Source organism: Pseudopipra pipra, chromosome 6, assembly GCF_036250125.1.
Source record: "Pseudopipra pipra isolate bDixPip1 chromosome 6, bDixPip1.hap1, whole genome shotgun sequence".
Classification (NCBI taxonomy): Eukaryota; Metazoa; Chordata; class Aves; order Passeriformes; family Pipridae; genus Pseudopipra; species Pseudopipra pipra.
The window spans coordinates 30,129,661-30,153,682 of record NC_087554.1 but is presented as its reverse complement, the minus strand read 5'-3'; the positions used below and the strand labels follow the sequence as shown (position 1 = coordinate 30,153,682).

General features: G+C 43.0%; 1 protein-coding gene and 1 long non-coding RNA gene across 12 annotated transcripts in view; both read left to right on the top strand.

The window, feature by feature from the left end:
- LOC135415874 (uncharacterized) overlaps positions 1-1,271 on the top strand; it is a 35,746-nt gene extending 34,475 nt beyond the window's left edge. The window contains exon 8 of the long non-coding RNA XR_010431314.1: positions 613-1,271. This is a non-coding gene — a long non-coding RNA (uncharacterized LOC135415874). The remainder of the gene's footprint in view (positions 1-612) is intronic.
- Positions 1,272-2,538: 1,267 nt separating this feature from the next.
- SMOC1 (SPARC related modular calcium binding 1) overlaps positions 2,539-24,022 on the top strand; it is a 131,814-nt gene continuing 110,330 nt past the window's right edge. For 4 of the 11 annotated variants that reach the window (XM_064658309.1, XM_064658301.1, XM_064658298.1 and 1 more), the window contains exon 1: positions 2,539-2,760. In XM_064658309.1, the coding sequence (XP_064514379.1) occupies positions 2,656-2,760 (105 nt within the window). In that variant the 5' untranslated portion in view covers positions 2,539-2,655. The remainder of the gene's footprint in view (positions 2,761-24,022) is intronic. The other 7 variants (XM_064658308.1, XM_064658307.1, XM_064658303.1 and 4 more) reach the window with 2 other exon arrangements.

Sequence of the window (24,022 nt, the reverse complement as noted above, 5' to 3'; positions counted from 1 at the left end):
GGACTCGATTGTCCTTGTGGGTCACTTCCAATTCAGAATATTCTGTGATTCTGCAAAGGAAATATACATTCCTACAGAGAAACACCTGGCCATGGGAATATAGGTCAAGACTGAAGTATGTGTGCCAAGGTTATGAACAGCTTTGGCCATAAAGGGATCAAAGGGTTCTGTTACTGGGAATTTCTGACCATCTCTAAAACTTTTACTTGGTATTAAGATGCTGCTGGTGTCAGGGCCTCATAGGCATTGAAGGGTAGGCTTCCCGTGTAGTAGATATTCTTCGTTAGGGATTAGGAAAACAATTATTTTTTTATGGTGGTAATGACCATTTATATAGCACAGAGATCCTGATATCCATGGGTTTGTCTGTGAAAAAATACACCAAAGAAAGACATTCATGTTTAAAGTAGAAGTGATAAAGAACACACGAAGGCATCACACATGAAATAGGTCAGATGCAAAAATAAAGCTGAAGAGGGGAACTTAGGCAGGTGTGATATTGTTATCTGGACTGAAATTTTATCAAGACTTAACTATGAGGTGATGTGGTACTTCAGTGGTGGGATCACCACCTGAACAAAACTGTACTAGATTCTCCCTGTCTTTTCACAGATTCAGGTGTGCACTGATACAACTCGTCCAAACTCAACAGAGCTGATCCTGATGTACACAAGGACACTCATATTCAGATTACCCAGCTCTCCCCCTCCTCTTCCCCTCAAGGTCTTTCTGCTCATGTCATGTGGAATGGCATAAGTTCAGGTATGGATCAGAGAGACTTTGAAATGGAAAATCAGAGGATACTGCAGGCCATATTGGAGAAGAGCTGGCAGTGGTGAGGGTTAGGACTAAGATAGGCTTGTACGGGGTGCTGTGTTTGGAGTCCCAGAGGCCAAAAATAACGAATACTTGCAGAACTCCATGTGAGTAACAAATGGCTTATCCTGTCTAGTCTAATGATAAAATGTTACATAGTGGGATTTTAAAAATAAATATGTTTGGTTTGGGTTTTTTTTGTTTGTGGAGTTTTTTTTGTTGTGTTTTTTTTTTTTTAAAGAAAGATTAAAGCAACCGCTATAGCTAAACACACTGCTTTGCTCTGATAAGATGCCAAAATTACACGACTTCTACTGTGTAACACAGTTCTTCGTGTGGGCGTAGCAACCCCTCCCCATACCTAGCGGATACACTGTAGGGAATTTTTGCAAATGTGAGTATTGCCTCTTGTAAGGTCATCCACTAAAGAAAGTTAAATACGTTGTATGAAGAAATTTCATGTCTTGTGTGTTTCCTTGAGAGCATCACAAAATAGTGCTACATAAAATTATCGGTATTACATGCATAGCAATAACCTCCTGTGCATATTGTTTTTCTAAATGTTTGGCCTCTGCCCTGCCATACCCTCCATCAAACTCATGCTGGTAATTTGAAAATGAAGGACTCAATGTAAAAGCAAGTCAGCCTGGTTCCCAAGGTATCTCCACCACTCATTAAGCACGTAGAGAGGGGCTTGGCATTAGACTCTGCCTCCAGAGCTCAGAGTTTACAGCTTACTGCTATTACACTGCCATGGTACTGCTCCCACTTTAGTTCGTAATCGGACAGACATGCCCGCAGAGACTGGGCCCTGCTGGTCGATGTATCTCCATTTCCCTCCTGCTTCTGCTCCACAGCTGCACTCACTTCCCTGTTGCATGACACAATGCTCACTTTCTACCCAAGCTTCCCATTACTGAGTGCCTGGTTATGCTTGTACATACTGGGACCCTCATGCAGTCAATAAGGGCTTGTTGTCTCAAGAGGTACCAAACTTGGAATGGTTTTCCAAGTGCAAGGGAAAGACCACAAGCACATCACCTCTACAACGAGGTCTTCAGGATTGGCTGGGCAATGCAAAGCAATGGGTTGTGGGCCTACTTGTGCAGTTGGGAAGGCAGGGAAAGATCTTCAGGGACAGGTAGTCTCTGGCTGTGGGTCAGCCATGCCCTGGGCCCCGGCATGGAGGTGACAAGAGGACATGCACACCCTGAGGCACGACCTTGTGCCTACAGCAGCTTTTGCCCCAGAGCGCCAGACCAAAGGAACGCGGTTTGTGGACCATGAGGTGATTTCCTACGCCGAAGTTTCCTGGTCACCAGCCCGACCCGGCTGCACGGCTCAGCTGTTACTGTCCCTGCCCGGGGCTGCGGCCGGGTATGCCCTGCAGGGCTTTGAGCTGGAGAGTGCCGGCCGCGCTGGCTGGTCGTCTCCCGCAGCCCCGCCGAGGCTGCCCGGCACCCGCCCAGGTGCCGCCGAGGGCTCCAGATGCTGCGGGCCCCGGGCACCGCCGCCCCGCGCCCACCGCCGGCAGCGCCACTGCCCGCGGCCAACCTGCGCCGTCCGCCTCTCGCCGGGCCGCGGGGCGGGGCGGGGCGGGCGGCACCGCCTCTCCGCCATTGGCTGCGGCCCGCGGCGGTCGCGCGACTATTGGTGCTTGCCGCGGTCAGTGCCGCCCGGCCCCGCCCCGCCGCGGCTTTATAAGCGGCATCCCCATGGCCGGGGCGCGTAACCTGCCGCGGCGGCACCGGCAGCGCCGCTCCGCCCGACACGGACACGCCGCCGCTCGGCAGAGCTGCTGCCGGTGGCCGCAGAGCTCCGCCGCCGCCCCGAGGGACAATGGTGCCGCGGGCCTGTCGCAGCGCGGGTGCTCGCCCGTTCTTGCTGGCGCTGCTGCTGGTGCATCTGCCGCAGGGTCGCGGCCACCGAGCCACGGGGCCCCGGGTAAGTGAATAAGTAAGCTGCCGCCCCGCCGCCGCAGCAGGTTGCCCTGGCCCCGGCCCGCTGCCCCCGGGCCCTGTCAGAGCCGCAGGTGGAGCCTCGGCCGTCGGGGCAGCGCCCCCCCGGCGCAGACCCTCGCAAGGGCCTCCCCTCTCGCTTATTAAAAGCCGGGTGCCGGCTGCTTGCGCGAAGTTCGTACACCGTTATTAGCTTCTCGGTATTTATTGCAGAAAACACGGGAGGAGGGAGGTTGGCAGGCTGTGTTTTTATATTGCTCGTCTTGCATTTAATGTAGCCCCTGTTCCCAGCACATAGCTTTAGGACTTTTTTTTGTGTTCCCAAGCAGGGATTAAATGAATCCCTGCAATAAAGCTCGATGCCTTCAGCCCAGACTTCTCCCTGTAGGAGTCTAGCTCTATTTTTTTTTAATCTGACAGTATTTGACTCTTACTGGGGCTGTTAATTTCACTTACCAAACTATTACATTGCTCTGGGGGAGAACCCAATATCTTTTCTAAATATGGTTCTCCCAGTGAGCGAGTGCTACCACTGCAGCACCACTACGGAGTAGCATGAGAGCTTTCAATTAGAAAGCTGCAAAACAGTAGCTGTTCTTCAGCCAACGCTGCAATGAAAGCACCGCTCTGGGTAAGTGGACAAACTTATGTCTCTGCAGGCATGTTGGATGCATTGGGCCATGTGCATTCTTCACCTAGCAGTCTGAAATGCTGTGAAATGTAGCACTTAATTAACTTAGATCATGGTTAGGCAAGATCAGGAGTCTTCAAAATCCCTACTCATCTGAAATATAACAAGGGACTTCAGTGCAATGTTCTGTTTTCTGGTTTTTGTTTTTTAATGGAAATGCTGTTGGACCATGATGGCTATTAAATGCTTCTCTGAGCTATGAAAAGTGTACTACTGGCTGCACTGATGTCCTTGTGTTCAGCTGTGCTGTGTAGCCTCTTTTATGGCCAGATGTGTAACAGCAACTGTTAGAACTAGTGTGAACAGAACTAAGTCAGAACTGGTGTGTGCCATAAATTATTGGAAACCTGCTTTAAAATATGAGGAAACACAGGGGTGCTTATGCATATACCTGTATTACCCCATATCAAACATAAACCTCAAAATTGGAGTGGTTCCAAATAGAGAGGAGCTTTGAGGTGATAAGTAAGAGTGTGGCTGGATGACTAGGGCCCTTCATCAGCACTGATATCTAATGCTTTAATAAAGATCAATTTAAACAAAGAACAAAATAAAAAAGTTCATGATGGCAGTGCATAATTTTACAGTAAGCCTGTATATCAAACAGGTTTCATATATGCCATTTTTATATAGTGTACTTTACAAGGCAGTTTAATCACTCCTTATGCTGTGTCTCTTGGAATGGGAGCTACTTCAGGAGAGTGGAAAACCAAATACAAAGGACTACTGATTTACTTTTTGCTTGAAGTAAGTGAACTGACTTTGCTATTTCTCCCTTCATGACTGGCAGAGAACATCAGTTATGAGCACTAGCAACTGCAGGTCTGTGGAAAGATGTGCCTTAAAGTTTTAACTTATGAGCTCTTAAATAGAAAGCTGTGAACTTCCAAGGTGTTTAACTCATGAAGTCTGTCTTTTTGCCCTTCAAAGTGTCATGATTAAGTACATGTGAAGGGGAGGAGGTTGGTTTACTTGTTTGCAGCCATGTCGATTGAAATAAGCCCCTGAGCTTCATCTCTTGTAGCGATTAGTTAAGTTGTCATTAGTATAAAGGTGCCATACTTTAGATTCCAACGAACACAAACATTTCTTTATTATTAATTCTTAAATGATTATTACCAAGTTACACTGGTATGTATTTCTCATGCTGACTTGTGATCAAGAGTGTATTCCTGTCAGGAAACCTCCCTGTGTGGGTGACGGTGGTGTGTCAGTGTTGCAGTTCTAGGGGTCAAATCCTATAGGTGTTCAGTTGCTAGGTGTGAAACTTTAACATTTTCTTTTCTGTATGGTAAGCACTGGAACTACAATATTTGCAAGGTGAAATGCTTTTAAAGGTGAACAGCAGCTTTTTAATCCTTCTCAATGAATTTAAATGACCAACAATAACGCTTGAAGCAAGTTTCAGATCTTCCTCCTTGCTTTTCCCTCTTGCTACTGTAGTGTTGCTTCTAAGCTAGGCAGTCAGCATTGTAACTGAATAGATACACAGAGGAGTATGGCTTGCTACTGTTTGCAGAAAAGGATGAAAAACTAGGGATATTGAAGAGAAATAGGTGTATCTACATCTCTTCTGCCAATAAAGGGTGAAACTTTCAGATGAAGTGAGTTCAGCATAATTACTTGAATACGAAGGTAAATTATAAGTGCAGCTAGTATCTACAGGTCCGCTGAGGAACTTCTGGCTCTCAAAAGGTGTATGAATCTTGCTGTTTCTTGTTATAGTGAAACTATGAGCAGTGACATGAATTCCTTAGACTTGGTAAGTGTCAGTGACTTGCAGGAAACATCTGGCTTTTGCACATATGCTGTTGGCAACTGACACTTACGAGCAGCTGCTCCAAGTGAAGCCCCATATTAAGTCTTATACCTTGTCCTAGAAATAACTTGGAAGCCCAAGGCTACTGTGTGACTTGTTCCCTCACTTGACAGACTCTAGAAAAGCTTCTGCTATGTTACACAATTGCCTGGTCACTTCTACTTTTGTAGCTCAGAAGAACACTGTGGATGCGATCAACTGACTGTACTTGTCCATCTGAAGGATGGAAAAAGATAATCAGGCTTTACTTTCTATCATATTATCTTCCTGTGTGCCTCTTTCTCTTTGCTGGCATGAGATCTGGAGTTGTGTGACAAGCCAGGTCTCACTGTTTCCCCCTCCTTGATTCCAAAGTGATAGATGGGGAGCTTGACTGGGCTGGCTCATGCATCTCCTACTGTGTGGTGCATTTAAGCAGTATTCTTTCACAGCAGATTAAATAGATTGTGCCACTAAGCTCTGTATTCCTCCATCTGGACAATTAATTGTGACCTTTGTTTTTTCTAGTTCAGAGACAGATCTACGTAGGCCTCCTGCTTTTTGAGTATAATTCCTGACTATTATGAACTTGGTTCATTTATGGCAGAAAACTCTTGGTGGCAGTAATGACAAATACTAGCACAGAGAAATGGTGGGTGCTTGCAGAAGGAGCAGAATGTGACTGCAGCAGTCAAAAGCTGTCCTATGAATGGGCTTGGATTTCTGGAAGACTGGGGATCTGTACCCCCTCCAGTGACTGCAGAGGACTAAAAAGTGGGAGGGGAGGACAGGTAGTCACTATAACTTGCTTCCTAGTTTCATGCATGGAAACACGTCATATTCTCTCTTGAAAGGCATGGTGGGTGGGATCTTACAGTTCAGTGCTGTTACAAAGGGAAGGTGGTAAATAATAAAATTGTGAAGATATCAACAAATTCCAGTGCATAAATTGGAGTACCACAGAGCAATGGGAATTCCTTGCTGCAGCTGGTTACTAGTTGGAAGTAGTTGGAATACCAAATAAGAAAAAAGTGCTGAAAAGGCTCCTGCAGCTTTGTCGTTCCTTGTGGAGGAGCAAGCAGCATTGCAGCTTGTGCCAAGGAGTGGCACAAGGAGTGTGTTCTGGTATGTGTTCACTGCAGCCCCACTTGGAGGGTTCCACAAAGCAGGCGTCTTTACACATGCCCTACCAAAATTAAGGAGACTGTATTTTTTATGGTGGGAAGAAGTTACAAAAGCACATATGATAGAAATGTAAAGCAGAGGGCTTCATTCAAAGGAGACTAGAATAGAAGAGTGAAACTTAGATAGGTTTTCAATGACCGAACTTTGTTTTTTGGTTGAGCTTAATCAACACACTGCATTTCAAAGGTCTACATTGATAACAACTGAAGCACTTTAATGTTTTAGATTTCCTTACAGTTGGAGAGATTAATTTAATGAAGAAATAAGTACCCAAAGGCAAGCCTTTAGTAAAGCATCCCCGAATAGGACAAGTTTATTACTCTATGGCAAACAGCTTTTGGGTACAGATACTCTGTTCTGGTCAGGTGAGAGATGTTTTTAACCAAAGGGGAAGCTCTGATTGTATGTAGAGCTATACTTATTATTTCTCCCTCTTCTTGCTCCTTTAATGTTAGCTGAATTCCTTGATATGTACCAAAGAAACTAATCTGGCTTGTTTTTTAAAACATTATGCAACTATGTTGAAGAACAAGATTAATTTTTGTGTAGAGAACTATTAAAACATTATGTTCCGATACTTTCATATTGGAACAGCAGGTCCTGTTCTAAACAGAAAAACGCTGTAGGATCTGACTTGTTCTATGTAGTTTTAGAGTTGGTGTTTTAACTGCTTGAGCTTCAGAGTTGGCTACAAGACTATTTCCACTCATGTAAATGAGCTGTGCCATTAATGAAAGATTTCTGGCCACCAAAAGCTTTGGTACAGAAAAAGAAACTGCTCGTGTGTTTTTGGTGGTGGTGGCAGCAAACTCTGTAGCTGGTGGAACACCTACAATGATAACCTCTTGGCCTAGTTTTCCAGTTTTTAGCACTAGTCATGTGCTAAGGTAATCTTCACAGTGAGGAGCAGGTGCTGTCTTGGCTTCTTGTATTTCCAGATGGCCTGAAGCAATTGGTAAGATGACTGTAAACTCATTTCAGTAGTATAGTAGCTCTGAAATATTAATACTGCTATTTAAATATCTTAGATGTTCTTATCCTGCCATCTCAAACTAATTGCGACATTACTATGTCAAAAAAACCCCAAACAAACAAAACCCCATTTGTCTCTTACTTGGCTGCTGAATCCCAGTTCTTCTGGGGCTGGCACATCTGACAGTACAGTTAAGTGTTACACAATAAACTTTATGCTCACATTAAAAGCTAAACATGGAAGCAGTACAGGTGAAACTGAAGCTAATCCCTCAAGGCTGCTGTGCTGACTGTCACACTTAGTGTCCTGTGTGACTGTGTGATGGCTTCCTGTCAGAGTCCCCCAGCAGCTGCCATGAAGTCTCTGGTGCTAATGCACCATCCAGGGACTTTGTGGCACAGCAAACCTTGAGTCAGGCTTGGTGTGCAGTGGGAGTAGTTTACTGCTTTAGTCTTCAAGTGATGTTCTGGGAGAGTAGCACCTGTTGTGACTTAAACTATGAAGCCTACTTTTTTGTTGTGTTACAAGCTTAAGTATTGACGTCGCATTGGTAGGACTTAAAGCTTCCTATGCTTGTTTGTGAGAAGCTCTTCCGTTTGTGAAGTTCTTGCCCCAACAGCAAAGGCTGCCATTGTTGTGAGTATATTGCCTCCACACTGGACCTTTCTGGATAAGGTGTGAAGTCACTGTGAGCTTTTTGCTTACACAGAGAAACTACCAGGATGTGATGAAAGTGGTATGTAACTGTCTTCCTCTTCTAACTGGCTCATGTGAGCAGTTACAGCTTGTGTCCGGCAGCTTTTGTGTGAGCCATGTGAAGCTTTCTGTGTGTGATGACTTTACTGCTTGTAAGTATGAGGAGGAAGTATTCTAGCATCAAAATCTGACTGAGAATACAACTCTGCCTTTTTCCCCCCCCCCCCCCCCTCTTGGAGTTGGGGGGAGCATTGTAGCTATAGGAGAATAAAAACAGGAAAATGTAGCTTAGTTACACCAGGCTGTAAAGTTTTCACTCAGAGCAGTGAGAACCAGATACCCTATAAAGGAGCTCTTTGTATTTGGCTTTATGTAGGCTATCAGCAGCTCTTCAGCCTGAGAGCAGTCAGCTTCCTCAGGATGAGGCCTTACCTTGAAATCAGGCTCCCGCCCCACTTCCTGGATGGTTTTTTCCTTATCACAGTAGCCTTCTGTTGCAATTTAGGCTCCTGTTGGATGCTGCAGTAACAATGTATATAGCATTAGCAATGTTCATGAGCGTTAGAGAAGGGTCATCTGCTTGTTTGGTAAAGAAAACATTGCCTCCTATAGTGGGCCTGCCTATGCTATCTGACTAAAAGGCCTACATGCGGAAGTGCAGTCCCTACAGCATCGGGAGTGGTGATGGAGCAAACTGGCTTTGGCTTATGAAGGGATTCATTCTAGTCTGTGTGACGCTTTCAGAGTAGTCTTAAGACTGGCTGTATGGTGCTAAGGTGCCAGCAGCAGCCTTGGTAACACACTTGGTGGAATAGTGTCCTGTCTCCCTCACTGGAGATATCCGAGAACTGTCTGGGCGCAATCCTGTGCAATGTGCTCTAGGATAACCCTGCCTGAGCAGAGAGGTTGGACCAGATGCCCTCACCGTCATCCCTTCCACTCTGTGATTCTGTCAGATTTTTCTGCTGTGCTTCTGTCCTCAGAGCAGTGACCTAGAAGCCCCCATAGGCCTCCAACTGCCCGCACTGTCAAACTCTTTGCTGGTGGTCTTCCAGCTGTAGCCTGCTCAGGAGGATATGCCTGCATGTTGGGTTTGTGCATTTTTGCCTCCCACTGGCTTGTGGCTGAGCCAGCTGCTTTTGAGGGCCCACTGACAGGTGTTTTCATTTGGAGTGGCACGTAGCTATGCAGTGGGGAACTGAGTGGTAGGTGCGAAATGAGAGCAAACTTAGGTGTACTTCCCCCCAAGGTCTGTGCCTAGAGATAGGAAAATAACACTAGCTACTGTAGGAACAGAGGCTGCCTCATTAAAGGTTGGCTCAGGGTTTTGGCATGTAGAGTCTGGCAACAAAGCCTAGACAAGCTACCCACCGGTGCTACTGGCAGACTCTTCCATGCAGGTGGAGGAAGTCATACAGAAACTTGTGTGCGTAGGCAGATAACTTGCTCTGCCATGGGCACCCAGACTCCCCTCCTGGGCTGGGGCTGGAGTTCTGAAGGAACAACTGCTGCCTCTGGATGAAGAAGATGGATGAGTGTTAGCAGGACAACAGTACCTGAGTAACTGCCACAGAGTACTTGTAGTACAGTGCTCAGTAATTGAGTATAGACCCAGACCATGTGCCAGAGTCTGTAAACTGCCTTGCCTTGCCTCATGCACTTTGACTTGGAATAGCTAAGGGAAAAGAAGCAGACTGTTTGCATACACCATTCTTTCTGTGCGAGGTATAGACTATCGAGATTCTATTCTATGAATCTATTGAGATTGGTTCTGTAAGCTACATGACAGCCCTTGTCGGTCTGAAGTTAAATTTGATTCACTGCTGTAAGAGCATTGGTGTAATATAATTTTTCTCTATTCTCAGTCTCATGGCAAAGTGAAAGAATGTAATTTCACCCTGTTCAGAGTGAAAGAAACCTGCTGTTTCCGTGCCACTGAGTTATTGATTAAAGCTGGGGTTGAGGGGCTGATAAAGGTGAGGGCTTTCCCATGGGAGAGCCTCTGATAGAAAGAATCTTAGTAAGTAGAAGGGAAGGTGTGTACAGATAAGAAAGATGGGGAAGTAGGACAGAGGAAATAACTTGCTTCTCTAAGGCTTTTCTTGGCCACTGGTCCAGTTAATGATAGTTGGAATTGTATCCAGAGGGAAGTGCTGATCCTCAAATAGGGAGGAGGGGTTCCAAACACTCAGTGGGCAGATTCTGTTTCAGAGTTTCTCTTGGCCACCAGTCCTCTGTTACCACTGCTTGGGGCATAGACTAGAAGGAATGTGGAAAATGTTGTCCATCCTTGTTCTCTTCCATGACAGAGATTAATCACTGAAGTTGCATAGGGAAGCAATACTCTACCTTCTGATTAAGGAAGTCCACTAGCTTAGCACTATGCTTAGGATTGTGATGCATGGAATAGTGCTTGTTCTATAATCTCAACCAAGTGTTCTGGAACTCAATGAGAACTTTTTCTTTGGTTGTATAGAGAACCTGAAATCATATGATCCTTCAGTTGTAATTCTAATACATTAGGGTTTGACATTCCAGCAAATTAAAACAATCCAATACAGCCTTAATGTAAAGGTAACTATCTTATGTTCTATGGCTTATCTTATGTTCTACCATGGCTTGCAGAAGCAGTAGTGTGACCACCTACGGTATGGAGGGAGAGTGAACCAGGAATCAAATAGATAAGGAAGCACCCTTACATGAAAACACCTGGTAAAGGCATGGTAAAGGTAGTGGCATCCTTTAAAATACAACATATGGGGACAGATGCCTAGGAAAGATGTCCAGATGTACACTATCTCTAAATCTTACTTCTGCGTGTACCATATACGTTCTAGTCAGAAGCAGATAGAATGATAATCATTTGTTGCAGCATAGACTCCCTTGAGTAGCATGAAGATTAAAGAACCTACTCTAGCTGGTACATCAAACCATTTTCCTTCCCATTTCTTTGAAGCAGATTTACATGCAGTCTACACTTAGGCTTAAACAAATATGTGGTAGAATTAGGTGCAAGTTAAGAACTAAAAAGCCAGAAGCTCTTGGGTGTAATTTCCAAGTGGAGGATATTAAATGAGTTGGAGTTTGTGGATACTAGCCAGATAAAGGGGTTTTTGTCTGAGCCAAGAAGCAGCTTCTGATTTGGGTCTAGTTACCATGCAGAATGGTGATAACTCTCATTGGCTTCTGCCTGGAGTTTTGCATTTGGCTTATTCCTCTGCTCTTAAAAGTGAGCAGACAAGTGTTGCAAAAGTAGATAAGCTATGTACAAAAGTAGCTTTTAAAAATATGTATGCATCTGGAACACTAGAGGATTATCTACTCCAAGCTTATTAGGGAAATGTGAGCTTTAATGTGTACACTTCTCAGGCTTAGTGGAAGGAAAGTACTTCTAACATAGAAATCTGTAAGACTGGTATGTGTAAAATGAACGGAGGTGTTCATGCAATGACTTTTTTGCTACACTGTTTTTTTGCTACACAGTTCTAGAGATTAATTTGACTTATTTCCCTTTCTGTGTTTTAACCTAAAAGTATGTAGATCTAGAAGAACTTGATCCACCCTTTTAACTTAAAAACAATACCAGTATCTACTGCCAAGGCTTTGGAGTTCTGTCTGGTAAGGGATCAGGTATAAATGCTGCCATGCCTTTCTGTTGTAGTAAACTGTAGCCAATTGGATTATCAATGCTACTGCTGGTGGTGTTATTTGTCCTCAATTAGCTGCAATCATCTGAAATATTCCTGAAAATTACACAGATGCGGAAATCTGTCCTACTAGAGCTTTAACTTCTGAAAGCAGTTGCCATGGGATAGGATTTCTTAAATGCACTGCACACGTGTAGGAGTCCAGGGATTTACTTCTTGACTGTAAGAGAATGGTGCTTCTGGCTGCTGTACCTAAAGGCCTCAGGTTATTCTGCTGTCCTGCAGCTTTGTGGGTAAAAATCTGATGTGATGAAAAAACAATATTGATTAACTGGATAGGCAATACCTAATGGTGGAATAAGGTATTTCAGTGGTGACTGTGCTACCTGACATGTGTCTTACACTTTCCATAAAGGGGGCAAACATTGAAGAATTTTGCTATGATTTTTTTATCAGGGTTGCTACACCAACATTCCTCTGACTTTGTCAGTGTCTGTGGGCTCTTTCCTTCTTTATTATTGCATAGGTACAGACAGTATTTCTAGGAGCAGGAATCATACCCTTAGGTCCAGGGTTGAAAGTCAAAGCTGTCTTCTATAGGCTTTAGCTTGTTAGGTGCTCTGTAGAGCCAGTGATGTTCTGCTTCACAGAGACAGGATGTTCTCTCTGTGGCAGTAACTGATCTTGCAACTACTTTACCTTCCCAGTTTGAGCCTGAACTGTAGAAGGAGTAGTAGCTGCAATTTCTCATCATCATCATCATCACGGCTAGGCTTTGAGAACGAAGATTTGGGGAGGGCTCTGTCCACATTTGTTACAAGCGTGCTGGTGGCTAGAAAGGCCAATATGAGACAGGCACGTCTGGTTGTAAAAGGTACAGCAGAAAGACCCCTTAGGTGGTATATTCTCACCTTGAACTTCACAGCTCACCTATCTGTTATGTACATTCTGAAAAAAACAGGATTACATTTAATGTGGCTAATGGATCTTTAAATAACTAGGAAAGTTAAACTTCTGCCATGTTGTCACTGGAATATGTGTCTCTTGAGGGCAAATAGGATGTAGAGTGAAAAGCAATCAGCGTGATAGTGTGGCTGCTAATGCTTTTCTTGTCTTCAACCTCAGTTGTCAGTGAGGCTATCTAAATTTCAGGATTTTTGTTGTGAACAGTAAGTACCTAAAGGAGTTCCAAACTAGCTGGATTGGGAACAGAAGTTGAGCTTCACTTTACCACAAAAGTGCTTCTTCACCTGAAGCACTTTGGCAGCAGTATTGGAGCTGAAATTAGCTGTTGCTCATCAGCATACTGCAGTGTATGTTTTGCAGATTTCTAATCTGGATATAAAAGCACCCATAGGACAAAGCACCTTAACTCATCTGCACTGTTTTGTAAAATCTGTTGGTGTGTAAACAGGTATAATGTGTAGCTGTTAGCTTTTATCCTAGGAGGATGAAGCTACCCTGGTTCGTATGTGTGGTTCTTGCATTAAAGTAATTTAAAAAAAATCAGTCCCAACTTCCAAATGGAGTTTTGCCTGTAGAGTGAACTTCAGAAAAATGCAGTATGTCTTCTAGAACGCTAGAATTTTTTGATGCTGAAACTGGGACTGAGTTGGAGGAAAAAAAAAGCCTACCACACTAAGTAAATTTGAGCATTCTTAAAACCTGTCCTTCAACATTTCTGGATCTGGCCCTGTTGTATGACAAGTACACTTTGAGCCCAAAGATTTGAGACTCTGATCTAGCTTGAATAGCTGGTGTCAGAAGTAAACTAACTTTTAAGTTTCCTGTTGGAACTCTAAGAATTTACCTAAAAATCTTCAAGTTTTACTTTGAGTTCTGCTGGTAAACAAAACCAAAAATGCTTCCACAGTTGCTTCATGTAATCCAGGGACTTCTCCCTTTGTCCCCTCTTGAAGACCCAGAACAGACTGGAAGAGTTCAGTAGTAAAGTCCCAGGCAATTTGAAAAGAGAAGGATTTGATTTTACTTGAAACTTAAAAAAAAACTCCACGGAACCCTATGCTGCTGAGTGAATGATAGTCCCAAATAGAAAGTCTAACTTCAGTTTTCAGGAAGTTTTTCTCTGTAGCAAAGAATATTGAGTTACAAATGCATCTTTCCCCCCCCCCATGTTTAAAAAAGGTAGGTATCTCATCACAGTAACTGTTCTTCCTGTTAAACTTGACACCTTCTTGCGTAAACCCATGCTGTGTTTTAGCTCGTTATTGCTTTTCTTAAGAAAATTTCCACATCTGACCTTAAGTGGGAAGCCTCTACTGTAACTACTTCCAAGTTAACCTGCCCACTAATAGTGCCACCTTCAGAATAGCTATAAATTAAAAGCTTCTGACTAGCTTTTTCTTTATCTCTAGACTCCTGTCAAAATCTGCTTCATTCCCTCCAAGATATATACTCTCTGGGTGTGCCTTTGTTCAGACAGGACAACGGGAGTGGGAGAACAGTTCTGAACTTGGTAGTTTTTGCTGAACCCTGCATGAAGCCTTCCTCCTGGTAAAGGTGTGTCCAGTTTCAGTAATTCATGCTTTTCTTTGGAAATCATCAGGGCAAGTAAATAAAGTAAAACTGCACATATATATTCCGCCTGACATATTTTGCTTCAGTTTGTTCAGCATTGGTAAACATGTGTGGAAATATAACCAGCCTTTCAGGGCGATGATTAAGTGCAGCATGTCAGAGCAAAAGCTAAAGATTACTTTCACTTCTCTTTCCTTGTCTTCACCTTGCATGAAACTGTGGAGAATACAGGCACTTGTATTCAGGAAGTGCCAGAAGGCTGATGATAGACATGATGAGGTCACCTCTGATTAAGAGGACAAAACAGGGTGTTATCTTTGGCTTGTCTCTGGTTAGTATTTATTAGAAAGCAAACCTAGGGATTACCACAAACAACCTAAGCCAAGGTTGTCAATTCTTCAGTGTATGGTAGACTGTTCATGCATATCCATGCATTTCCTAAGGCAACCAATTAGGATCAAATGAGAAGACATAATCTTGTTAAATCTCATGCCAGTGTTCAGATGGGTAGAACAATACTTACCTAAAATTGCTTTACTGGGACTTGCTAGTGGCTTTTGTTTCACTAACAGATGCTGATGTAAAAATACAAGATTCTCTTGGCATCTGTTTTGTTGTGAGGTGATTGACACCTTTTGTTTACACAAAGCATCTTAATGAAGTCACTACTGGATTCAACAAGATAGTAACTGAAGACAGCATTTATAAATGCTGACACTGATGAAGCTATTTTGGTTAATGCCCTATACTAAATTGAAATCAGGATTTGATGGCTTTGAGTAGAGGAAACCTCTTAAAATTGGCAAGGGACAGAGTTTGAGGAAGCATTTCTTACCCAGAGAGCAGGGAGTACTTTCTTCTACTTTCCCCAGCTCTGCCCTTTTTTTTTTTCCTGATAAAGCAGCTGCTGCAGTATCTTTTGAACTGAAACTCCTGTCAAGCTACTGTCCTGGTTTCTTATTGATCTTGAGCACTTGGCTAAGAGCTTCAGATCCCTGAAGTGAAGGGAAAGCACCGAAAGTTTCCCCTTACTTTAGGGAGAGACATGCCTCTATCTTAGGTATTTTTTGAGGAGGAAGCTGGTGGTACCCAGTGTCATCTTGTTCTCAGTTGGTGGTTATTAGAATGTACAGCTGACTCTTGGGAATCTCTCTAGATATATTATAGGGCAACATCTATGTTATATCTAGTGCTGTATGCAGGCTGCTCAGCTTGAACAGTTTTAGTTGGACCTACTGCTTTCAGACAGTGAGCTTGACTTTGTAGGAAGCTTCCCTTTAAGTGTGATTCCCCTTTGGGGAAAGTTTTTTTGGAAATAGAGTAAGATTATAAAGCCATTCCACTTTAAAGCTCAAATGGTGGTGATTCAACAGACACTACAAGCTATTAAAGAGGCAGTTGTGGAGGGCTGAATGAATATTGGGGAAGTGTCTGTCTCAGTTGAAGCTTGTATTCCACTTTGGTAATTGCAATATAAGCTCTTAGGCTAGAAAAGGGAATTAAAAAAAGCAGATGTTTCTTTATCAGTCCGGAAGGCCAACAGTTCTGGAAAGACAGGAGAGCTCAGAAACTGATTTGGTGTCAGACAATATGACAAAATTAAACAGAACTGTAATTTATCACTTGCATTCACTTAATTCCCTATTCCTTCCCTTGGTTGATTTATTTGCTGGTTTATTCCCTTATGCCAGGGAAAGCTTCCTTTCTAGATTTCAGGCCATCCCTCTATTTCTTAAGTCTCACTTATGACAAGCAAACTAGCACTAAGTTATCCACAGGACCAAGCAGCAAGGGCAGTTCTTGACTGGAGTGTGAGGTTTCTGCCTAGAATTTGCAAACTGCTTTTGTCCTTGCTTGTATGGTTGGTTGACCTTGCCCAGCTGCCAGACCCCTCCTCACTTTTTCCCCTGCTCCAGCATGGGTTTTTCTTATGGACTGCAATCTTCCAGAAAATATCTGTTCCATCATGGGTTCTCCATGGGCTGCAGCTTCCATCAGGAAATGTCCAACAGCTCTGCTGTGGCATCCCCTCCATGGGCTGCAGGGCAATACCTGCTCCTCCACGGTCTCTTTTGTGAGCTGCAGAGGAATCTCTACTTTGGTATCTGGAGCACCTCTTTCACTCATCTTGATCATACTGTGGCTTCTCACGTCCTGCCCTGCTACCCACATCATGTGACATTTTGACTTCTAAGTATATTTTGGCATGTTTTTGCTCTGCAGTGGGTGTGCTGTGGAACCATGTGTCCAGCACAGGGCAGCCCCTAACTTCTCACAGAGACCGCCTTTGCACCATGCTGCTACCCTGTTTCCTTACTACGTAAACACAATACAGGTGGTCAGACCCGGTTCTATACTGTTTGTCAGTATTGCTTCTTCTGCAATGATGCCTTGAGTTGTAAATCTCCCAGCAGAGTCAACAATGGTTTTGCTATGCTTCTGTGGAAGTACCAGCAACATGAAGTTCACGTCAGTCAAACTGATTGTACCTTGAAGTCGTTTCAATACTTTTCAAGGCAGTGTGGATGTCTTACAGAGGTTGTGTATGGCTTTGGTGTGAAAGGTGCCAGTGCACCTCAGCAATATCAGAGAAGATGTAGTGCAATATATATCCTGCTCTGTGCATTTAATTTTTTTTACGATGTAGCCTCAAATCGACTGAGTACTTTCCAGTTCTGTTCCCATGTGAATGCAGATTTCAGTATTGATTGTGCTACTCTGTTTTTTCTATATGAGTACCCTTACTTTTGGAGTACTGCAGTTCTGTACAGTTTGTAAACAGCTGCTTTGCAGGCATGTGTGTGATTTACAGGGAGTAAGTGACTTCCATAGTCAGAAAGGAGAAAGTTCTTTGGCGATTCTAGCTTCTACACGCTTCTGGTGCTTCAGATCATGGCATATTGATGCAGGTTCTCTGGCAATGAGTTGAGTGCTAAATCCCACATGCATTCAAGCATCTAGAGGCTATTAATTTCTGTAGGTTCTGGCTCCATGAGGAGCCTCTAAAATTTTTGACATGACACTGCAGGGCTGTCACACCCAAACCTAGGAACTGCCTTTCTTCTTCCCCCTTTGGAAGGGGAAGAGAGCACACAGTTAATGATAAGCCATTACTGGTCTTGGTACTGAATAATTCTGAAAAATGACTGTCAGTTATTGTATCTCCTGGCAAGCTTTGTCTCGGGAAACTTATAGGAGCGCCTATATAACATCCAGATCTGATGGTCTGTATCCTTGTGTGTGGACAAGGTCCCAGGCTTTCATACCCTGATGAAAATAAGTTTGGCTTCAGAGAAAAGCTACTGCTCAAATAAAAAATTTGTCTACTTAAATATTCTATATGCTGACATATTGTGGAAGTTGAGCAATTTTTACAGTATCTGAGCTGTCATTATGATACTGCAGTTCCTGATAGCCAGCCTGTGCTGATTGTAGGGATGGACCATGCTGAAAATGGGCTGTATGTCAAAGATCAAAACTTGGCTTCTCTTAGGTCTTAAGGTTTTTTTACTGTTGCTTGATGCTAAAATTTTCTCTGATGTCTTTTAAATTCTGTCTTTAGCTAGACAGCAAGCGGCTAGTAATTTTGCTCACAAACTATCCCCAAACAGGATAGAAATATATCTTTTTAAGTTTCCAGAATCTAACAACTTCTCTAACATTTTAATCTGAGGGTTTAGGCCTTTACTAAATTGTTTCTCAAAGCCTCATGAAGACTATACCTCTGTAGCAATTCACAGGCACTTATTGACCTTACACTTGAAAGCAGGAATAAAACTGTATTACTTTCCTTGCATTGCTTGCTTCCTTTTGGCAGGATTTTGTGGAAAGTACAAGCTTTAAGTAGAACATAGTAATTTTATAAAAAAAAAAGTCTATCCTAGCTGTAGAAGAATCACTGCTTGAGTTAAGATTGTTGGCAGTTAAGGGCAACAGAGGAGCTTAGTTGGGTCCTTGTGAGCTATAACAGCCTTCTGTTTCCAGTCAGTTTTTCTGCCCACAAACAATCATTTATGCTGCGTCCATTCTGTGGTCTGTGTTTCCAGGCTCATGTCTGAGCATGTTTTCTGATCCCTGGCTATGTGTTGATGTGTTGGTTTGGCCTACTGTGAGCCACAGCCAGACAACTCCTGTGGCTGGACTGACAAATTTTGTCTGCCAGTTGTATGGCTGGAGCTGGACTTAGTCACTTGTGTTGGTGGTCAAGTCTGGATGAAGGACAGCTACTGAAGGCAGTCTAGACAGCTCTAGCCTCCTGGTTGAAGTGCTGACATACTGTGGAAGTTGAACAGCTCTTAGTCTACAGGAGCTCTTATTTTGATACTGCAGTTCCTGATAGCCAGCCTGCCCTGTCTGTAGGGATGGATCATGATGAAAATGGGCTCTGTTTCTGCTAACTTAACAATTCTAGTTATCAGGCAACTTAACACACTTGGAAGTGCTTCAGCCCTTTCTCTTCTGCCACATACCAGTGAATTAAGTGAAGTTAAATTTTGAATTAGCTTCTAAAAGCACAGTAGTTAAAAAAATCCATGGCTGCTTGCAACTGTCATCTTCTGGAGACTGGACACTCAGCTTAGTGACAGTAGGTGCATTTCTTCTGTTTCAGAAGCCCTGTTCTCAAAGACTAGTTTATTAACTCATCCTACCATCCATATGCTTACATATCACTGGATCAGAGATGTTGATTCAGTGATAGTATCTGTTATTTAGCTCTGAGCAAGAGGCAATGGCATGACTTATGAACATTGTGTAGGCACACAATGTGCTGTAAATCCTAGAGCTGTACTTAAGAGTGCCAGACAAGGTCTGGAAGTGCTACTTATGAACTTTAATGCTGTCCTGTTTTATAACCCCTGTGAAAAAAGGAGTTACAGCTCTGAGGCTCTGCTGCAAATTAAAGATAAAACACTGCTTTCCTGTATACTTGGGAGCTATACTAACTTAGTTATGCTTCCTACTCCCTGTTCAGAATATCAGGAGTCCCTCCTTTTTTTTTTTTTTTTGTATTGTTCGTAATGCAAAGTTCTTCATGCTGTCTCCTTAGCAAAAGCAGAGCTTGTGTGTACTCACTGTACATTGATGGCTGAGAACAGGAACAACTCTTAATGTCTACTAAAATCACAGGAGACTCCTAGTCCCAGATTTGAGAGTTGCAGTCTTCTTGTATGATTTTCCAGCCAAGTGTTACATGCATGAGAAATAACTTTACTTCCAAGGGAGTGTAAGACAAACTATTTCTTCAGCCTTTTAGAGTAGGCTAAGGTTTTGCATAGAACTTGGTTTTATTCCCTCCCACCTTCAATAGGGTCTATATCTCAAATCAATAGTAGATTATTTCTTTGCTAATGTGAAATGAGGAAGATCAGTTCAATGTCAGACTAATTAAGGGTGTCTGGGCTAGCTTTAGTTGAAAGCAAATGTCTCTACTGTTATCACATGCACACTTTGCAGGTGTCCTGTGCTGGCAGAGCTGTCTATCTACTCGACACCTAGTTTAGGTATAATTGAATACTGGATTTGTCTGCGCTATCTGCAAGAGTTCATCTGCTAAAAGAAAACTATACATCTCTCCAGAAGAGATCTGGGATGACTTGTATGTCCCAGTCTTGGCATTATAATTAGTTTTCTCTGGCTGCTTGTTTGGAAGTATTCCCTGCACACCTAGTATAGAGGTTGATGGGTAGATCTAAATTGTTTGCGTGTACTTTTGAATTCTGCAAGGATGCCTACCTTTGCCGACAACTGTGGAAGACACACCTGTGATCTGAGAGACTTGCCTGGACTTCATGGAGTGAGGTTGATGCCCTGCAGATGCTCTAAACTGGCATACTTGGTTGTGTTGTACTTCCACTTACTGAACTGCCCAATTGCAAGATGCGACCTCCGGAATAAAATGATTGTATCACACTGGTTATGACATTTCTGTGTAATGCCCTGGGCAAGCTGCTCTCAAAGCTGGTTTCAAGGGGAGCAGCACTTGAGGGGATGATGTGGCTCCTCAGAACACAAAACAGTTATCTGCACTTCACTAGAAACTGAATTTTCAAGTTTTGGTGGATGGCTTTGACCCTATGTATACCCTGAAAGGTCTTTGGACAAATAGGGCAAGGAAACTCTGTGCCCTCAAGTGTGTGATGCACTAGATTTAGCCTAGCTAGGGCATGCTATTAATTTAGGCTTTTCAAATCTAATTCTCTCTGCTATTAAGTCCTGTGGCCAAACTGTACAAAGTGCTTGACAGCTACTTTTTATTCTCCATTATCAAATATTTAAGTACTTGCTTGAAATAGAACAGTGAGATGATTCAGGTGAGTGCAGGGCTTCTCTATTCATCTGTTGCTTGTTAAATCTGAATGCAGGATTGTCAGTTGCCTTTAGTTCTTGTTTAGGTTTGCAGCATATGAAAGTGGAAATCTGCCATGAGTGTCTGTAAGCACAGTATGTTAAAACATTGTCTGCAAGTGTGAACAAGGTACTTGATGGGAATGAGGGAAGTAGGCCTGGAATTAATTTGTAGCAATGTTGAACTTAGCCTGGAAGGGAAGAAGAGAGTACTGCTGTCTGCAGATGGGACAGAGAATGCTCAGAAATCCTTTCAGCTGTCTAAATTACCAAAAAAAATTGAAATTAGATGGCAAAAGTTGAATAATGTAAGAAGTGGTGTGCAAGGGTGGAAATATGAGTTGATGTGATTTGTAGCTTGATTTGGTGAATTGGCTGATGTAAGCTAAGGGCTAAAATCTTACATCGAGGCCGTTATGATAAGCATGGGATACTTTTCATGTGGCTCTAGGCATGAGCATCCAAGTGGTGATGTGATCCCTGTGGAGAGAAGACTTTGAATAGAGCAAACTTGTACCGAAATCTGGGTTCCCTATAAAATGGAGGGCAAGGCCTGTCCCTTGTGTGGAATCCTGCCCTCTCGTGGCTCTGGCTGCCCAGGAATGGCCGCCTTGTTACCTGGGGCACCTGCCTCGGGTGTGCTGCTCCACGGGAAGTGTGTGTGCTGGGCATGCAGCTGTGCTCTAACACCGTGAGGAGGAACAGTGGAAAACATCCAGGAAATACTTCCTGACTGGAATTATTTAAATATTCTGGAATGCCAAGCATTCCAGAAGTGGCATCTGGTACTTACTTTTTTAGGCTGAGAATAAACCTTTGTGAGAGGACCCAGCTGTGGAAGAGTTGCAGCATTCCCTTCTGTAAGAGCCTGGGTTTTTGAGCAAAGAGTCAGATACTTGGGTGATAAAATGGAAAGCTAACCAAGACAGACTTTCAGAGTTGCACAGTGCAGAACTGCATCAGCACTGTGGTAAAACCTATTTTACTTCAAACCATGTAGATAAAATACACACCACTATTTACTGTGCAAGAGCCACAGAAGACTGTACATGCTTGGGAACTTGGAGCAGTTGGAGATCTGTATATGCGATTTAGCTATAGATGCACCTCCTAACAGTTAGGTTAATCTACTAAAGGAATTGCTTAGCTTTGAATGCTGCTGCCTGTGTGCTCTCTAACACTGTTTCTCGTTCTCTTGAGGGATAAAAACCTAGGATGCTCTGTGTTTGTGTGGCTATAGAAGGTTGAAAGGTGTTTGGTTGCATAATTAGATGTCTATAATTGCTTACTACCAAGAAGGAAAACTGACATATGCCTTGAGTTTCCAAGATCAAAACTGCTTGCAAGACTCAGCCTTTAAATCTAATCTTTACATTTACTGTGGCTTCTAATAATGTTCATTTAGTATGTTGTTGGTGAAAGTTAATTAGATGCTTTAATTCCACTTGAATAGTCTGCCTGACCAGCAATATAATTAATTGACCGTTTGTGTCATTTAGAGGTGTATGCATTGGTGTGCAGCCTACTGATAAGGTGTCTCAGAGATGGCTTTCTTGCATGCTTAGTTATGAAGTGGTTTGAACTGGAAATTGAGTAATTACCTCTGGAAGCAACTAAAAAGAGCAGTGGAAGCTGTAGTTAGACTATAGTAGTGAATGAACAAAGATTAGGTTATGCATCTGGCTTTTGAAGAGGGTCTCATCTGAGTGTGCTTGTGGATTGGAGAATCTGTGTTCTGGTAATTTGTTCAGGTTGTTTTAAGTTGGACAACTCCTAAATAGCTTCAACACAGTAAAAAAATTAGCCTAAAATGCAGTAAAAGTTGTATTTTCTCTTTAGTTTGTGTTCTTTGAAGTGGTGCTCCCCCATTTTGCTAGGGCTTTGTACCAAGAATTGAAAGATTTAAATGCACTAGGTTTAAGATCTTTACTATTCAATGAAGTAAGTCACAGGCTTGGTAAGAACTTTGTTTTAAGGATACCTTGTCCTATACTAATACAGTGGATGTATATTTGTCAAAATACTTGCCTGATGGCTGTTTTTTCAGTTCAGTGGTTTGTTTGCTTCAGTAGTGAAACAATAAAGCTGCTGGACAAACTCAGTGTGGTGTCTCTTTTTCCTATCAAGCCTGCTGCAGCTTTGTATTTCCTAGTTGCAAAGTATCTAAACTTACCTTGCCATGTAGTACTTCTGCACAGACAGAGTTAAGCGGATGATTACTGCTTCAGTTTGTACAATATGGGCTCGTCCAAATAAGAAATAGGTGAAGATAGAAACTAGTCATGCTTCTGCTGAAGTTGAGAAATGGAATCATTATTTAGGAGGTAAGAAGACCCTTTAAGGCTCTAAACCACTCTTTCAGCAGATCTTTGCTCTAATAATTAAGTGTCGAATTGGACTCTTCAGTTTCTGATTTTTGTCATGGATATTATACTTGATTACAGTTGTGTTGCTGCATTTATCCATTCAGTCCTGTTTGATACTGAACTTGGTGGACGTTCCTGTGCTGGGCTGGGAGGAGCAATATTAAGATGGCAAAATAGTTCCTAAAACAGGCATGCAACTCCTGTAGCTCTTTGAGCAGCTGGGTTGGGTGCATCTTCCAAAGCATATAGCTGTTGGTCTCCCACAAAGGTACATGCCTGAGACTTGATATTTTTAACTCTGGGCTTGTCAGCATCTGAGTGGGTTTCTCTGTGAAAGGGAATAATGTTAACAGTAGTCCTACTTGATCTTCTCCTGTCATAAGTCTACTAAACTGGATCGTCAGCAGCATGTATATTCTGCCACAAATTTGCAGAGTGGGAACAATCCAAAGGAATTGTTCAGAAAATTTTCAGAAAGAATCTATGCAAGCTGTGAGCCATCTTGAGAATTCAAGGCTGCATCAGACTGGGTACTTCTGTCTCATCTTGTCTGCCCCTTCTAAATTGAGAATTTGAAAGAGGTATCTGCCTTTTTGCATGTGATTCCCCATTGCTTGTTTTGGAGTGCCTCACCCTATTTCTGTTCCTAGTTAAGTGGATGAGTGTTTATTTTTTCTTTTACAGAGGAACTGTCATGTGTTTCTAGACTTAGAGCTGAGAGGAAGTGCCAGTACTGCAACAGAAAACAAACTCATCCTTCACTGCCTGTCCCAGTGCTTTCTATCCCACAGGCTAGTTAGGTGATGAGAAGGGACAGTGCCTGGACCTTCTGTGTTGTGCTAACCTTAAAGGGTACTCCTCCGAGATCCTAAATGGTACTTGGCTCTGCTGTAGTTGGGTTGGTGCCATGTTTACACTTAGTTTGCACCAAAGGTGGGGAAAGAGAAGGGAGGAATGTCAAGTATCTTCAGCTTGCTACAGGATATGATTAGGTAACTTAAGAGGATTT